This window comes from Meles meles, chromosome 18 (assembly GCF_922984935.1).
Source record: "Meles meles chromosome 18, mMelMel3.1 paternal haplotype, whole genome shotgun sequence".
NCBI lineage: Eukaryota > Metazoa > Chordata > Mammalia > Carnivora > Mustelidae > Meles > Meles meles.
Window position 1 is genome coordinate 54,192,399 of NC_060083.1, and position 17,064 is coordinate 54,209,462.

Consider the following 17,064-nt stretch of genomic DNA (forward strand, 5'->3'; position numbering starts at 1 on the left):
GGTTTTCTTTTGGACTACTGTAAATACCAAACTTGAAGAAGGTCAAAAGTCATGGCACTTACGTTTTCCATAGATGACATTTGTTCTGGAATGCCCAGCTAGGTTCAACCAAAGCAGCTCCCAAACCAAGCTATATGGGAGCTACCAAAGGTAAGTCATAGGTAACCTGACATTTAGAAAGCGAGGTGGGTCACTAGTCCATAATGACTCCTATTCTTAATGATACTTGTGTCTTCTCTGGGCAGCTCGGCCTGCCTCCGTAAAGGTTATGTCCACACAATTATCTAATTGTGTGGACATAACCAATTATCTAATTCCCTAGAAGGGAACTTTTAAATAAGTCTGGGAAATTGCCCATCTAATAATTTATGGTTAAAGAAAATGGCAGGCTCTCTCTCAACATTTAGATCTATACTTGAATGGACTATAGTCGTAACCAGAAGCACGGAAATTAAATACGTATTAAGCACCAACAGCGTGAAAGGAGACTTGGGGCACAGCTTCCTTTAATCTTCACGGCAGTTGTATGATTTGCAGTTTTCAGATGGGCAAATCGTGGCTCAAAGAGTTAGAGTAACTTTTGCGCCAGTGCCTAGTCTCACTAAAGATTAAACAGAAAATTGAACTCCATCTCAGTGTCTCAATTCTTGAAACTCTAAGGTAGTAGATCTCTATCTAGAGGATATATAGGAATCCCCTGGGGCTGGGGTGGGGGGAAGGGATCAAAGTGATTGTGTTGAAGCCCAATGGTTGCAGGTGTAACATGCCCCCCTAGGATTTTCTGATCCAGTTGGTGGTAGACAACACTTCAGGAAGTGCTACTGTACTATATTGCTTGGCGAGGTGTCTTAATGAGGTTTTGGAGTTCATGAAAATGAGTTATTAAGAACTGGCTATGGCCGCCTATTTAGGCAAATCTACGTCACAAACATCTGACCTCCCTTCTCAAATCCACCCATTTCAAACGACCATTTTCCTGGGCCTTAAAATCTAACAACATAGGCCTTAAAGTAGTAAAAGTTGCAAAATAGCATAACTTTTAACATTTTCTTTCCAAAGTTATTGAAAATATTAAGATAAAAGAAAGATGCCTAAAACAGACTTTGGGACAGCCAGCCAAGAAGTGAAGGTATTAACAGTTTAATATGTTTTGGAATGGGGAAGGGAGAAAAGGGGGCACTGAGAAGAAGGATTGCATCTGATCCCTGTTTAATTTTAACTCTGCTTTATGTATCCCTGATTTGTTACCAACTGCTTTCATGAATTCTGCAATTGGTCTCCAGTGGCCAAATCTGACCCGATTCCCTCTCCATCCCAACCCCCCCTTGTTTTAAATGAGATCTGGTTTTACTTAGATGAATTAAATGTCACTATATTTGTTTCTGTGAATTGTTCCAGCAAAAATTACAGCATCCATGTCTGACTTTAAACGTCTGTAGGACTGTCTGCCTCTCTGGGCTATTTATAGTTGCCTTTTAAAGGCCCTAATAAATGCTTTTAGATTGCTCTTGGTTTGCTTTCCCTTTGTGGAGACTCAGAATTGGTACCAACTGAAATTACCTGTTTTTTTCCTCTTTGCTAAAGCAACGCATGCTCACTGTAAAATATAAATAAGGAAAAAGAAGAAAAAGGAAGAGCAAAAAATAATCAGACCAAATAGAGAGGGCTACAATTGACATTCTGTCATGTAGCATTCTGTCTGTTATTAATATATATATATATATATATATATATATATATATATAATGCAAGCTGTTTTTTGTTTTGTTTTGTTTTAGCCCTGTTTTATTTTTTCCACCTGACGGTATGTTTCAAGTTGTTTCTCATTCCACTCCTGCACTTTTAATGGCTATGTTAAAAGTAACGAGTAATGTTCTGATTGTACCATTACCTATGAAACAATCCCACATTTATTAGAGGGCAAGGTCATGGCCAAAATTTGCTACTACAAATAGTTGCACAAATTAGCTACACTAGTCACAATGGCTGTGCTCATCCAAGAGAATTTCTTTAGGATAAACTGCCACAGATGGAGTTTTTGGATTAGAGGCTGTAGCAAACCCCTTGACTATTGTCACTTCATGCCCGTTTATCTCCAGAAACAGCTCAAATTAAATAGTACAACATATATTATATTTGAGCATATCTTTAACATGACGATATAATTACATGCATCAGTGTTGAGAGTACCACATTGCTCATAATTCAGTTGTTGCTTTAATAAACTTGACAAAATACTTCTTAGTGCCAAGCGCATTATCCTTCCCAACTCTAGATTTCCAGAGTTCTGTAGCACGATCACGGGAATTATCATACTAGGGAAGCTACTAACCTGAAGTAAACAGTTTTTTTTTTTTTTAAACTATGTGTGAACTGGTGGCTAGAACAGGGGAGAGGCAAGGTAAATGAAGGAACCCAGAGCTGATGTTTGCAGAACTGTCAGCATTGATGTTTTAACAATTCTAGGAATTGCTAAATTCTTTTACTGATTTTTTTACCGGGATGAAAATCTCATTAAGGATGTATTAGCTCATTCCTTCAATGTCTATTCAGTGAGTACCTGAAATCCATGTGTTTCTCTGGTGCTGGGGATACAGTGGCAAAGAAGGCAAGGGGTTCTTTTTTCGTGGAAGCTATAATCTATTCTGTGGGGCCGTCCAGCCAACAAACAAGTCATCATCCAGTCATGGCAAACATTTTGAAATGAAAATCATGTTTATGACCCAGAAAATAAGGATGTGGGGAGGATTTTCGTTTAACTCCTCATCAGACATGGCGTCTCTGAAAAGGTGATATTGAAGAGGAGACTTCAGGGATGGTAAGAAGCCACAGGGGCAGAAAAGGAAGTACAAAGGTCCTGAGGCAGGAAAAGCCTTGTTCATGAGAGTGGAATTTTGCAGATTTTTTTTTTTTTCTGTAAAGAGTCAGATCACAAATATTTTGGCTTTGTGAACCACATTGTTTCTGTTGCTACCACTCAAGTCTGCAGTGGTATTGTGATAGTAAGTAGCTGCAGACAATTTTATAAATCATCATCTGAATGTTGTGTTCTAATAAAACTTTACGAAAGTGACCAGTGAGATGGATTTGGCCCTTAGACTATAATTTTTGGACCTTTGTGTTAGTGAAAGAGGGAGACACAGTGACTCTAGAGAGTGAAGAGTGGGAAGGGGAATGGTAGGAGGTAATTTCTAGAGGTGGGTGAGGTCAGAGGTAGCTGCTCTGTATACAACACAGATTATGCAAATTCCTCTAATTGCCCTGAGAAGACTCGGAAGACACTGGAGGGTTTTAAGCAGGAGAGTGACATGTTTTGATTTTATTTTTAGAAAGGGTAGATTGAAGTACAACAAGGGTAGAAAGAGAAGATCTCTTAGGGGTCCACTGAAGACATGGAGGCTTTGACTACTAGGAGACGTGATCAGATTTAAGATATGCCTTGAAGGTGAGCCCACAGGACTCGCTGCTGGGTTATGTGATGACTAGATCATACTCTTGCATCTGGGGGATGTTTTTAAAATGCCAGTGAAGGGGCACCTGGGTGGCACAGTGGGTTAGAGCCTCTGCCTTTGGCTCAGGTCCTGATCTCAGGGTCCTGGGATTGAGCCCTACATCGGACTCTCTGCTCAGCAGGGAGCCTGCTTCCATTCGTCTCTCTCTGCCTGCCTCTCTGCCTACCTGTGATCTCTGTCTGTCAAATAAATAAATAAAATCTTAAAAAAAATAAAAAATAGAATGCCAGTGAAACTGAATTTTAACTGAATTTTCCCTCTTTCAAGTGATGAGAACTATCCCTGGGTATCACAAGCAGACAAAAATATTATTGGAAAGGTAACAGGTAGCTTATAACATCAAAGGAAGGGAGAAAAGAGAAAACCTGATATGAGCAGAAGCAGGGGGCAGGACGAAATGGAAATCTTATCTCGGGCACTGCCTCCCCTAGAGCTGCGACTTGGGCCCTTCTCTGGAGCAGCATAGATGCCCTGCCACACCAGTAGCCTCTTGACTCCGTGTATCTGCCTGCAATAACAGGCTCGGGCATCCCTGCATCCCTGCATCCCTGGATCCCTGCATCCCTGCATCCCTGCATCCCTGCATCCCTGCCGCTAGAGGCCGTCTTGTTTGCGAAGTTCTAATTGGTGCCTCCGAGGTCATGTGACGCTGCTCCAGGAGCAGGTGAAGAACCACACCGGTGCCAAGTGGCTTCTCCCACTTCCACTGCATCTTCCTAATCCTCGCCAGCATCGTTTCTTACTTGATCATTGAAATGCCTTCCTGGGCTGCTCCCCGCGTCGGCTTTTAAATTTCTCCAGCCGATTTCCCGCTGGATCGCCAGAGCGGTCTTTTTTTTTTCTTTTTTTAATTTTAATTTTTTTTTTCTTTTAAAGATTTTATTTATTTATTTGACAGCCAGAGAGGCAGGCAGAGAGGGGGCGGGGGGGAAGCTGGCTTCCCGCTGAGCAGAGAGCCCAATGCGGGGCTCGATCCCAGGACCTTGGGATCAGGACCTGAGCTGAAGGCAGAGGCTTTAACCCACTGAGCCACCCAGGCGTCCCCAGAGTGGTCTTTTTAAAAATGGAAATGTAATGCTGTGCTCTTGGTGACGGCACTTCAATTGCTTTTATTGCTTTTGGGGAAAAGACCCAAATCTTAAATTCTCCTCCCAGATTACTTATTCATGCTTTCTCTCTTCCCAGCTTCCACTCTCCACCCACCCCAACCCCGCCCCCCATTGCCCAAATTCAGTTCTTTGGAAAGCATGCCCTGCGCATCCTTGAGTCACCTGGCCTTTGCAAATGCTGTTCCTCCGCCTGGGAAACTCTTTTTCTCTTTCTTCTTATTTGGTTAACTTGGATTCATTTCTCAGATTGTAGCTCAGACAGCCATCTCTCCCAGACTAGATTAAGGCCCAGTATTATAAGCTACAGCAAGAAACAGAAGAGAACTATGTATTCAAGGTAAGGGTTAAACAGGGGTTAAACAGAGGCTATAAATAAGGACAGTTTGCAAGATGCTGGCGGGGGTACTCACTTATATTATGCCCTTTATTCCCTAACAAAAGGTTTTGACAGGGTCAAGCACTGTCCCTATGTTTTAAAATAAATAAATGAAGCTGAAAGGTATTTGTGGGATGCAGTTGAGATGTGGTAGAATCATGACTAGAATCCAAGTCCTCGATCCCCATATTTTTGTCCTTTAACAACACTAATGCAGAACCAACCATAATAGGGAGCTGGGATGGGACCCACGGTAGCAGGAAGGGTTATTTACATCTCAGGTCAGAATTATGGCTCTGGATGCAAGTGGCAAGAGATGAGTTAGAAGGGTGTTATGCAGACCAGGTAAAACCAGGTTTTTACCTGATCAGGGAAGCCTGATTTCAAATGATAAAATGCAGATGAATTCCTGTAATGATAGGTTCTTGTGAGAACCAGGCCTTACAATTAGCTTAGAACAAAGGGCGCAGCCGTCAGACTACACCTGGAAATAGCAAGATAGTAACATCTAGATAGTGACTGCGTCTCAGACAAACAAAATGGGACAGAGAACAAGGCCCGAGTTGAGAACATGTTTCTCGAAGGCCACAGGCAGGAGCAGTGAAGAGCCTGCTCTCACTTAGAGATCAAGTCCTTCACCAAAGGCTCTCTGATCACCCTGCCCGGAAGGCAACCTCCCTCCTCCCTCCAGCCGTTCTCTGAGTTAATGCTCATTTCCACAGCCCACAAAGACACGTTCCACAGAGGTGGGACTCTTACTAAGTCCCCAAAGTGGATGACTCTGGAACACAGTAGGGGCTCAATTAAAAAAAAATAAATGAATGAACGACAAAACAAAACAAGAATGAAAACAGTTAGCAATGAATTCTCATTGGAGAGCTTTAGAGATCCCTGGGGAACCTCTGCACCAAGAGGAAATTAAACTGTGTTTTAAAAGCACATAAGACCTCATGATACCCAGCTTCTGCAACCAACCCAGATACAGCTCAAAGTAAGTTCTGAGCAACTCAGGCTGGTCTCCAGCCAAGACAGGGATGGGCTGATTATCATGATAAGAACAAGAGAAACCTTCAGAACCATCTCCGTAAAATGTGCCTATACCACTTAAGACAAAGAATAAACATGATAACCATCCTGTGAATTTCTCTAACCTGGTAACTTTGCCAAGCTTGTCAGGCTTGTTTCCTTTAGCTTGGTTGCTCAGAGGAAAGAGTTATACAATTTCTTTTTAAGCAATACATCTTAAAAAATGAGTTGAAAGCATGTGTATGTGTGTGTGTGTGTGTGTGTGTTAGGGGAGAGGGAGGTGTGTGTGCGTGCGTGTGTGTTGAGAACAAGGAATAGGGGATGTCCCATTTGGTGAAGGTTGTGAAAAGGAAAGCAAAATGATCTGGTCCCTAGAGCTTTGGGGAGCTAGTGGAGAGACAGAGAATGGGCCACCTGGCTTAGTGGTAGGAAACAACGGTGCTATCCCTGAGCTTAAATAGAAATATCTACTGGGAGACACTTTTTCGGACTTGTGTCATGCAAGTGGAGAGCTCTTTGACAGGGTTCAAGCAGATGCTCTGGTATTTTACAGAGGGGGAAACTGAGCCCTCGTAGGATTCCGATTCATGCAACAATTCTTGAATAATTACTATGATCTTGGCCCAGTGAAAGATGGCTTCCCATTCCTTATCTCACTCAGACTCACTGTCACTCAGTAACATAGGTACTCTTATCCCTGTATCAGGCATGAGGACACTGAGGTTCAGAGAAGAGTTACTTTCCTAAGCCACTCAGGATGTTGGGGACAGCCCTGGAACTGGAATCTGCCTCCCAATTCCTGATTTCTCTGCAAGACCCAGACACATTTTATTTCAGACAATTGCTTATGAAGGCAATTTGTTTTTAAGGCAGGATAATGTAGAATTATAATTCTTGTTACTTTGGTCTGATCTTGACATACCAGAAAATGGGGAGACATACTCCCAGCCTCTAAATTTTTCCTACATCTTTATAAAACACAGCATCTTTTGGGATGCAGCAGGATTTATGATTAGGATGATGTAGATATTACTAAAGAAAAAAAAATAAGCTAGAAAGAGGCTCTCCAGATAGTTACTCACAATGCTGTAACACCAGATTTCTTCTTTTCCTTCCCACCTCTGGATTCAGTTCAACAGTTAATATAGTTGAGAGTCCCTTCCCTATCATAAACTGGCACAAAACTTTTTTTCTTTCTTTTTTTTTTTTTAGAAAGAGAGAGGGAGGGGCAGAGGGAGAGGGAGAGGGAAAATCTTAAGCAGGCTCCACGCCCAGCTCGGAGCCGGAGGTGGGGCTTGATCTCACAACCGGAGGATCAGGACCTGAGCTGAAATCAAGAGTCAGACTCTTAACCCACACTGAGCCACCCAGGCGCCCCGGCACAAAACTTTCATAAACTGCTTCAGGAGAAATTGTAGAATTATATCAGGAAAGAGGCAAAGGTCTTTGTCACTGAGGACTTAGACCAGAGTTGGAGGCTGGGGTTGGGAGGGAGAAGAGAACAGAGATGTCAAAGGCTGCAGCTTAACCAGAGCCCTGCTCTGAGCAGCTGAGAAGAAACACGAGCACACCCTAGAATGTCAACAAAGGAAACACTGTTTGCCATGCGGGAGACAGGGTCTATTTGGAGACGTCTTGGCAGCATCTAGTGGGCTGAGTGAAGCAAGCAGGTGCTCGATGGCTGAAGGAAGAGCTCCACCTAACTGTGTCTGAGTCTCTTTATGACGATTTCAGACAACACAAGGCTCAGGCTTAATTCCAAGGCAGTAAGTTGTGGGACAGGTTTGGAGCAAAATAACCCCAACTTGTTTGGGTTCTTCTGTCCTATCCCATTAACACCCCTCTTTCTTTCCTCCTTAGCAACCAGGGCCCACCCACAAGTGCCATCTGACTACATCTCCTCTTGCTACCCACCAGCCACCCCCTGCTCAGGCCCCTCCACGAACCACAGAACTGCACCCAAGCCAGTCCCCAAAGACAATGACCTGCTCACAGAATCTAGGCCATCCTTTCTACACGCTACCTCCTCAGCTCTCAAGTGTCCACTAAAATTTATCTCATCTCACGGTCGCCAGGAAAGTAACTTGATTCCCGAGGACTTCATATAAATCAGCAACATGATAAAGATGATACTTGTTAATATCACAGGCCCTGGGCATGAATAATTGAGTTTCACCAGAGGTATTTAGAGCATTATTTGTGGTGTGTCTCAAATTACCCTGACAATTCGCATCCCTATTAATATATTTATAGTAAGCAGATGCTAGAGAGAAGATCAGATTTTGTTTTTTAAGATTTTATTTTATTTATTTGACAGAGAGAGAGATCACAAGTAGGCAGAGAGGCAGGCAGAGAGAGAGGAGGAAGCAGGCTCCCCGCGGAGCAGAGAGCCCGACGTGGGGCTCGATCCCAGGATCCTGAGATCATGACCTGAGCCTAAGGCAGTGGCTTAATCCACTGAGCCACCCAGGCGCCCCCAGATTTTATTTTTAAAGTTGACATGGGATTCCAAAGTTTTAGCCATTTTGTTGTACCTTCAACCTGCTAATGAAAAGTTTTCGTTTGAAGAATTACCCGCGAGAGTATTCTGCTTATAATAAAGAGCTGAATTTGAGAGGATATAGGCAAATGACAGAGGGTTTGCTGCCGAATGGGTGAGTCTGACTCAGACACTTTCCATACTGAGAGATGAGGACAGATACTCAGGTGGGTCACTTGTTTTGCTGAAAATATTCCGTCATGTGTGTAGCCCGTAGGAAACATGCTAAATCCGTGAAAGGTTTCTTCTCGAATCCATACAAAGATCTAGAGGACTAAAAGCAGGTCCCACCAGTGCAAGTCGATTAAAAAGCTTTTATTTATTTATTTTTTAATGTCTGAAGTTAGTACAACGAGATGTCGGGAAATGACGCACCATGCTGACCCTGCCTCTCCCCTCACTCTAGCCACCTCTATATTAGAACTCCTTATCATGACAACGAAGTCACGGTCTTTTTTCTGCCTTGACCATTAACCACCTGCAGAATACTTTGACGCTGGTACAAAGGGGAACTGCAGATTCTGCATTTCCTTCTGCACTTTATATTGATTTTGTCATTGCGGTGCTCAGATTCCCATTTTTAATAAAAAAAGGAATTTTATCCTCAATGAAATAACCATAGCTAATTTCTAGAGGGTAAGGAAAACAGCGTGCAAAGAGAAATGCAGAAGCAGGAAGGTTGCAAATGCTTTTTCAGGATGGAATGGGAAGTGACAAGATGATTATGAAAGCATGGAGATGCTTGGAAAGCCAGGGTTTAATTCTAAGTAACACCAATGTTACACACAGAATGTCTATGCAATCGGCCAGTCTTCTCTATCTTTTAATAGAAAACAAGGGGAAGGGGCGCCTTGGTGGCTCAGTGGGTTAAAGCCTCTGCCTTTGGCTCAGGTCATGATCCCAGGATCATGGGATCAAGCCCTGCATCGGGTTCTCTGCTCTGCAGGGAGCCTGCTTCCCCCTCTCTCCCTGCCTGCCTCTGCCTACTTGTGATCTCCCTCTCTCTCTGTCAAATAAATAAATAAAATCTTAAAAAAATAAACAAAACAAGGGAAAGTGTACAAATGAACACAATGTATGAAACGGATTAATAAACAGTTTGTCTAGTCATTTTGACAAAAGAGTGTCCATAAAATTCTTTGCTCATTGGGTAATCTGAGAAATGGTTAAGACTTGATATGATTAGTTTGGTTAAAATCGGGCATTTAGCTTAAAGACCATCATCTTTTCAAAAGTGTATCATTTACCTGGTTGGAAAAAATCAAGGATCAATCAAGGGTCTGCACTGGAACAGAATCCGAAAGCTTTTGTCTGGATAAGTTGAGATGAATGGATGATCAATTCAACATGGTGGGCCATGGTAGGGACACAGGGCATGGTGGGTTTTGGGCAGAATTCTCACAGCCATAAGGTGTATCCCTGAATCTATTACACTATTCAGAAATAAACTTTCCAGATTCTCAAATTTGCTCAGTTACGGCTTGTATTAATTGAAAATCGGTTCCCCAATTAGCATAACGTTGAAGGTGTTTTTTGTTTGTTTTTTTAACAAGGAAACTATGAAGTGTTAGGACCAATCATATCTTTTTTAAAAAAATATTTTATTTATTTGACAGAGAGAAATCACAACTAGGCAGAGAGGCAGGCAGAGAGAGAGGAGGAAGCAGGCTCCCCGCGGAGCAGAGAGCCCGATGTGGGGCTCGATCCCAGGACCCCCGGATCATGACCTGAGCCGAAGGCAGAGGCTTTAACCCACTGAGCCACCCAGGCGCCCACGCTGAAGGTGTTTTTAAAATGGTTTGTTTATAACAGTTGTTGGCACCACCAGAATTGACACTGCATGCCATTTCAAATAAAAACCTTTCTTTTTTTCTTCTGGCAGCAGAAAAGAGCAGAGTCACACCGTAGCTCTTGATTTATGAACTGCACTTTCTTATTCTCAGACTCCCACAGTGTGTGCCGTTCCCTTTAAGGAACAAGGTTGGGAGCATTTAACAAGGAAACAATTCTATCTCGAAATCTACTTTTAAATTTGAAATCATCTGGGCCTTTGATTGTAATAGGTCCCATTCTCATACCTCCAATGGTCGGGTGAGAGAATGAAGACCCAGAAACCTTGAGCCGCTTCTTGTTGTTGTCAAGGGTCATAGGATGACAAATGGGACAGGAACCTACAAGAATGATACATGTTGTGGGCCAAATTTGTGGAACCATTTAACATCCGACATTCCGGTAAGCATTTTGTCAGCCCTGGGTCACATCCTGAAACTATACAACCATCTCCTCCAAAACCTGGCTGAGGACAAAGGCAGAGATATAACTACTCAAAGCAAATCCAACGGTCGAGTGGGCAGAGTGGCGGGGGCGTGCGGATGGACAGACAGAAACTTGCGCACGCCTTACGGGATTTTTGGCTGAAAGCAGACTTCATCCTTGCAGTGGTCCATCAAACAAAGTATTTATTGTCAAGTGGGCCTGATCCCTGGAGAAGAAGAAAAGTGATTCCTATTGACTGGAAGGAAATTAACCCATTCCTCCCCTTTTTAGGGAAGGTGTGGGATAAGAGCTTTGTGATTAACTTCCTCAGTCAGTTTCCAAGGGGGGTGGATCTCACTGTCAGCAGCAGTATTGACTCTGACTAGTTTCTCTGCAGCGTGGGCTGGATCCTTTAGGGGGACCTCTTTTCTCCCCCTTATCCTTCCTTCCCTCATCTAGCACAGGCAGGGTGTGTGGAAAGCATATTCTAATAATTACTAAACCATTGGGCTACAGTGACTTTTTTTTTTTTTTTTTGCATAGAAATAACTCAAGACCACTTAATATTGAATTTTTAAAACTTACTTTCAGACTTGAGCTGGGAAAACACCGGACCTATTCTAGGGATGATAAAAGCACTAGGAACTGTATGTTCTGCCTTGATCTTTTAAAAGATTGAATTTGGAGGGGAAAAAAAAAGATTTTGCCTATGGATGGCTGTGAAAGCATCAGGAATACTGCAGAGCTAGAGAGAAGGGTCCAATTGTAGTATGCTCCCTTTAAGAGGGAAACGAGATTAGAACTTTGGCAAATTTTCGGCTTCTATTCAGAGGGAAAGAGAAGAGATGGCAGTGTCCAAAAAAAAAAAAAAAAAAAAAAAAAAAAAACGAAAGAAAAAGGGTGCTGTCATGAGACAAAAGCAAAAGCAATTTTATACCTTATTGAAAGCTTACCTGGGTGTGTTTTTGGGTTTTTTTGCTTTTTAAAAAAAACTCCTCTGGGGTTAAGAACATTTTTTTGCCCTCTTAAAACTAAAGGAGCTAGGGGAAAGGACTTGAATCCGAGAGAGTGTTGCTGTCAGTTCTGTTCTCTCCTGGGAAGTACACGAGGAAGAGAAACCTCCTGGGAAGAAAGAGAGGACACGACCGGCGCTGAAGGGGAGGGTCTGCGGCATTCAGTATGTAAGTTACATGTCAGTGTGAAGGTGGCACCCCTTCCTAGCATCCTTCTTAGAAAATCCATCTGACTTCAACAGTTAGAAGGGTTCTAACCCTGCTAGACAAATATCTGAATTCTATTTTGCCTTTCAACATTAAAGATTGCTTTGTGTTCTAAGCGCCCTCATGCCAGAAGAGTCTATAAAAACAAGACTTTTGGGGGCGCCTGGGTGGCTCAGTGGGTTAAGCCTCTGCCTTCAGGCCCTGATCTCAGGGTCCTGGGATCGAGCCCCACATCCAACTCTCTGCTCAGCAGGGAGCCCGCTTCCACCTCTCTCTCTCTGCCTGCCTGTCTGCCTACTTGTGATCTCTGTTTGTCAAATAAATAACTAAATTTATGTTTGTCAAATAAATAACTAAATTTATTTATTTATAAATATTTATTTATTTATAAATAAAAAATTTATTTATAAATAAATAAATAAATTTATTTATTTGTCAAATAAATAAATAAATAAAATCTTAAAAAAACAAACAAGACTTTTGTTTATGTCAGGTCAGGAAAGGTAGTGAGGCTTCATTTGGGATAATCATAGTGTTTGCCCAAGGCTTTTGCATATAAAAAATGTTATTTTCTCTAATTGCATATTTTGCTCCTATAATGACTGAGTTGAATTCTACGCTGAAATGAGTAATCAATACTGAGTGTCTCTGTCGTTCAAATGAAGTCTTCGCCATTTCGGATGGCATGAAATTGCTTCAACTTTGGCAAATTGCTCTAAAGATGGAAATTAAAAGCTAAAGCTAAGGCGTATTTAATTTTCTTTTTTTCAGATTTTAACTGAAAACTTAAATCAACAAATAGCAACAGAACTATTCTTTGTACAAAATCCACCTGGATGCCGGAAGGACAGAGGAAAGGATGAGCTATTACAGCAGCAGCTACCCGATTGTAAACGTGGACCCCAAATACCCAGGGTACCCCCAAGAGCACATCCTAGCTGAGAAGAAAAGAGCCAGAAGACGTCTGCTCCACAAAGATGGTAGCTGCAACGTGTACTTCAAGCACATTTTTGGAGAATGGGGGAGCTATGTGGTTGACATTTTCACTACTCTTGTAGACACCAAGTGGCGCCATATGTTTGTAATATTTTCTTTATCTTATATTCTCTCCTGGTTGATATTTGGCTCTATCTTTTGGCTAATTGCCTTTCATCATGGCGATCTGTTAAATGATCCAGACATCACGCCTTGTGTTGACAATGTCCATTCCTTTACGGGAGCGTTTTTATTCTCCCTTGAGACCCAGACCACCATAGGTTACGGTTACCGCTGTGTCACCGAAGAATGCTCCATGGCAGTGCTCATGGTGATCCTTCAATCCATCCTGAGCTGCATCATAAACACCTTCATCATCGGAGCCGCCTTGGCCAAAATGGCAACCGCTCGAAAGAGAGCCCAAACCATTCGGTTTAGCTATTTTGCCCTCATAGGCATGAGGGATGGGAAGCTTTGCCTCATGTGGCGCATTGGTGATTTCCGGCCAAACCATGTGGTAGAAGGCACAGTGAGAGCCCAACTTCTCCGCTACACAGAAGACAGTGAAGGGCGAATGACCATGGCATTCAAAGACCTAAAGTTGGTCAACGACCAGATCATTCTTGTCACACCGGTAACTATTGTTCATGAAATTGACCACGAGAGCCCTCTGTATGCCCTTGACCGCAAAGCAGTGGCCAAAGATAACTTTGAGATTTTGGTGACATTTATCTATACTGGTGATTCCACGGGCACGTCCCACCAATCCAGAAGTTCCTACGTTCCCCGAGAAATTCTCTGGGGCCATAGGTTTAATGACGTCCTGGAAGTTAAGAGAAAGTACTACAAAGTGAACTGCTTACAGTTTGAGGGGAGCGTTGAGGTATACGCTCCCTTTTGTAGCGCCAAACAGCTGGACTGGAAAGACCAGCAGCTCCACAACATGGACAAAGCCCCCCCGGTCCGAGGATCTGGCACGTCGGACACCACGGTCAGAAGAAGGTCGTTTAGTGCCATTGCCATTGTCAGCAGTGGTGAGAACCCAGAGGAGACCATCACCTCCGCTGTGGATGAGTGTAAGGAAGCACCTTATCAGAAAGCTGTCTTGACTTTAAATAGAATCTCTGTAGAATCCCAAATGTAGTTCAAATTGTGATGACCAGGGCTACCACTCCATCATTTTACTCTGTAGCCCTTCACTTTAAGGCAAGTAGTTATAAGCAGGGCTTTTAAGGAATGGTACAGCTACGTTTGAGGGACATAGGGGGAAAAGAAGAGCAGGTTAAATCTGGTGACAGATCATCAAAAAATTACATAGTATCCCATCGTTTAAACTTTTTTTTTGTGTTAGCAAATTTGGTATTAGGGATGCTATTCAGAGCCTCATTGATTAATTTAAATTTCACCTCCTTTTCTTATATCACACACTTGCATCTTTAGTGACAGGTGTCCTATTTGGTAAAGGAGAACAAAGGAAGGATGCTGGCATAAGGTAGACAGGCAGCCAGCATGAATAACTAATTTTTAAATGTATCAACATGGATAGTAGTTTCCTGGAAAAACGTCACGTCTTTCTAACCAAGATAGGCAAGAAATGCATCCAGTAGATTGTTAACATTGAGATTTTTCACTGAAATCACCTGGCAGGCTCGGCGTTTGCCCCTCATAGTGTCTTGGTATTGGCAGAAAGAGGTAGTGACTGTGAGACAGAGACACCTGCCACTCCGGCAGGTTCATGGTTGAAGAGCGCTAGAAGCTGTTTTGTTTTTTTTCTAAGTCGTACGGCAGAAGAAAAGTTGACATTATTCAGAACAGTAGTTCTCTCTCAAACACCCTGAGTGACGGCAGCAGATGCCTTTATGTGGAAGAGCAGAAATAAGGCAACGGTGACATTTCCAGCTCCTCCAGCAAGGGGGCTTCCTCTGCCCAACCCCGTCTTCTCCAAAGACAGCACGAAGATGGGATCACAGAGATGGGATGAGTGAAGGGATGGCAGTGGGAAACATTCTCAGGCCACTGTGCTGTGTCCTGAAGGACTGCAGCTGCTTTTGCTGGCTACATAAGGGATGGAGCCATTATTTTGGGGAATGGGCAGGAGGAGACCTGCCCCCTGCAGGGGGACAACAACGGGAAAGAAATTTATTTGTGCCCAGAAGCAGTTAAGTATGTCTTCTGTCTTGGTCACTCTATAAGACATAAATGACTTGAATTCTAGATTTTTCAGCAACTCTCCCATTGACTTGGAACGATCATTTAAATGGAAGATTTTGTGAAATATAATGAAGGTGATTTTTAGGCACCTTATCAAACAGATAAAGCTAGGTGTTATGGAATTGCTTAAATTGGGGGAAGTAAATTTGTATGCTCTATTTCTGTGTTAAAAGATGTTAATCATGATTACTTTAAGCCCAATTCCCTATTAGTTAACTCACTTTCAGCTTTATAAATTGAACAGTTGTTATCTTCATTCAGAATTAATGTGTTTCTTTACTTGCTTTCTTTTTTCTTTTTCTTTTTTTTTTTTTTTACACTGTTGCTGAGTTGGACAATAAGCATATGCCACAGTTTTTCCTTTGCTTATTTTATTTAAATATATGTACACATAAATTGTTTTTGCTGGTTCTGGAAACGCCCCCCTCCCCCAATTTAAATGAAAGCTTACAAGTAAATTGAACTGAATCATAGAATCTGCGATTACCAATCAAAGTAAAATATGTAGGTATGTAAAGAGTTTTTCTCCTATTTTTTCTTTTTCCATCGTCCTTTCCTTTCCCTCTTTCTTTCTTTTGACCATGAGCACTGAAGTAACTTTTTAAAATGCATGTGTGCAAATCTTTTATTCCTGTTGTTTTATGGATAAGAGATTCGTTCAGGTCCCAGGTTGTAAAACTGTCCTGAAGCTTAATATCGGAGATCTAAAGAATGCATTTTTTTTTCTGTCCTGCTTCAGAAATGCAAAACCCATTTTTAAAATTACACATGCCTTGTAGATTCAGATTTTGTAGCAACAATTACTCAGCTAAATTAGAAGGCCACCATCTACCAAGTAGAAATCTACCGCCACTGCGACAAACCCAGAGGCCCTCCCCCACCCCCAGCCCGACTTTCCAAGTTTGTTTCACACACCTCTAGTTTCATTTCATTTCGCTTTGCTTCCTGGACTCTGCCAAACCAGGATTCGCGTTTTGTTAGTATCAGAATAGAACTGTCGATATCCAATAATTACATTTCCCTGTGCTATGCGCTTCCACCGGTTAAATCCTCTTACCCTGAGAGAATGTAAAATCCATGTTCCCTTGTCACATTCATCTCAATTTTCTGTTTAGACTCATAACACACTTTGACATCCCTGATGAGTTACTTAATAATAAAGATCTTAAAGTGATGCAGAAATTGTGTGCGTTTGCCTATATTTCAGGTTAGTGTAAACTCTTGTCGACGTGGTCAGCATCAGGTACAGGGCACCCAAAAATGAGAGTGCTGCCTCACAGAATTAGAACGTAGGCAGAATCATAAAGCATTTTTTATGGGTTTTTAACAGCTCTATCTGAATTAATAGTTGTTGTTTCTGTAAGCTCTGCAAGAAGGCTCCCCAGAAAATTCCATTTCTAGTTTCAGACGCTCAGTCCTTGATGAGAGGGAGGCTGATTTTTTTTCCTTTTTTTTCTGGTGGCAGTTATTTTTGTCCCTAAAGATGAAATTATTCAGTGGATGTAATTAGATGGGAACCACACTGTGGCATCAAGGCATTCTCCATTGAGTGCTCCCCTTGGAACAGGGCCCCCGAAGAGGACGGAGTGCCAGGAGAGAGAAGGAAATGCCATTTCACGTCACCCTGGTTCATCAAGCACGCTTGGGTGCATTGCACACATACCCTTTGTCCTCACAACAAAATAGTGGGGTGGATATTTTTAATTTCCATATCATCAAATATCTCATTTTTTGCTTCTTCCTAACTAGCCAATTCCCAACTGGGGCAACAATGTGCCAGGAAAGAAAATGTGTGTGTGTGTGTAACCAACTAATATAACTAAGCTTCTCCCTTGCGTCT

At 42.3% G+C, this 17,064-nt stretch overlaps 1 protein-coding gene across 4 annotated transcripts in view; it reads left to right on the plus strand.

The window, feature by feature from the left end:
• KCNJ16 (potassium inwardly rectifying channel subfamily J member 16) overlaps nt 1-16,398 on the plus strand; it is a 56,492-nt gene extending 40,094 nt beyond the window's left edge. For 2 of the 4 annotated variants that reach the window (XM_045986592.1, XM_045986594.1), the window contains 2 exons: nt 11,856-11,999; nt 12,810-16,398. In XM_045986592.1, coding sequence (XP_045842548.1) covers nt 12,898-14,157 — 1,260 coding nt within the window. In that variant the 5' untranslated portion in view covers nt 11,856-11,999; nt 12,810-12,897 and the 3' untranslated portion in view covers nt 14,158-16,398. The remainder of the gene's footprint in view (nt 1-11,855; nt 12,000-12,809) is intronic. The other 2 variants (XM_045986593.1, XM_045986595.1) reach the window with 1 other exon arrangement.
• Nucleotides 16,399-17,064: the final 666 nt, after the last annotated feature.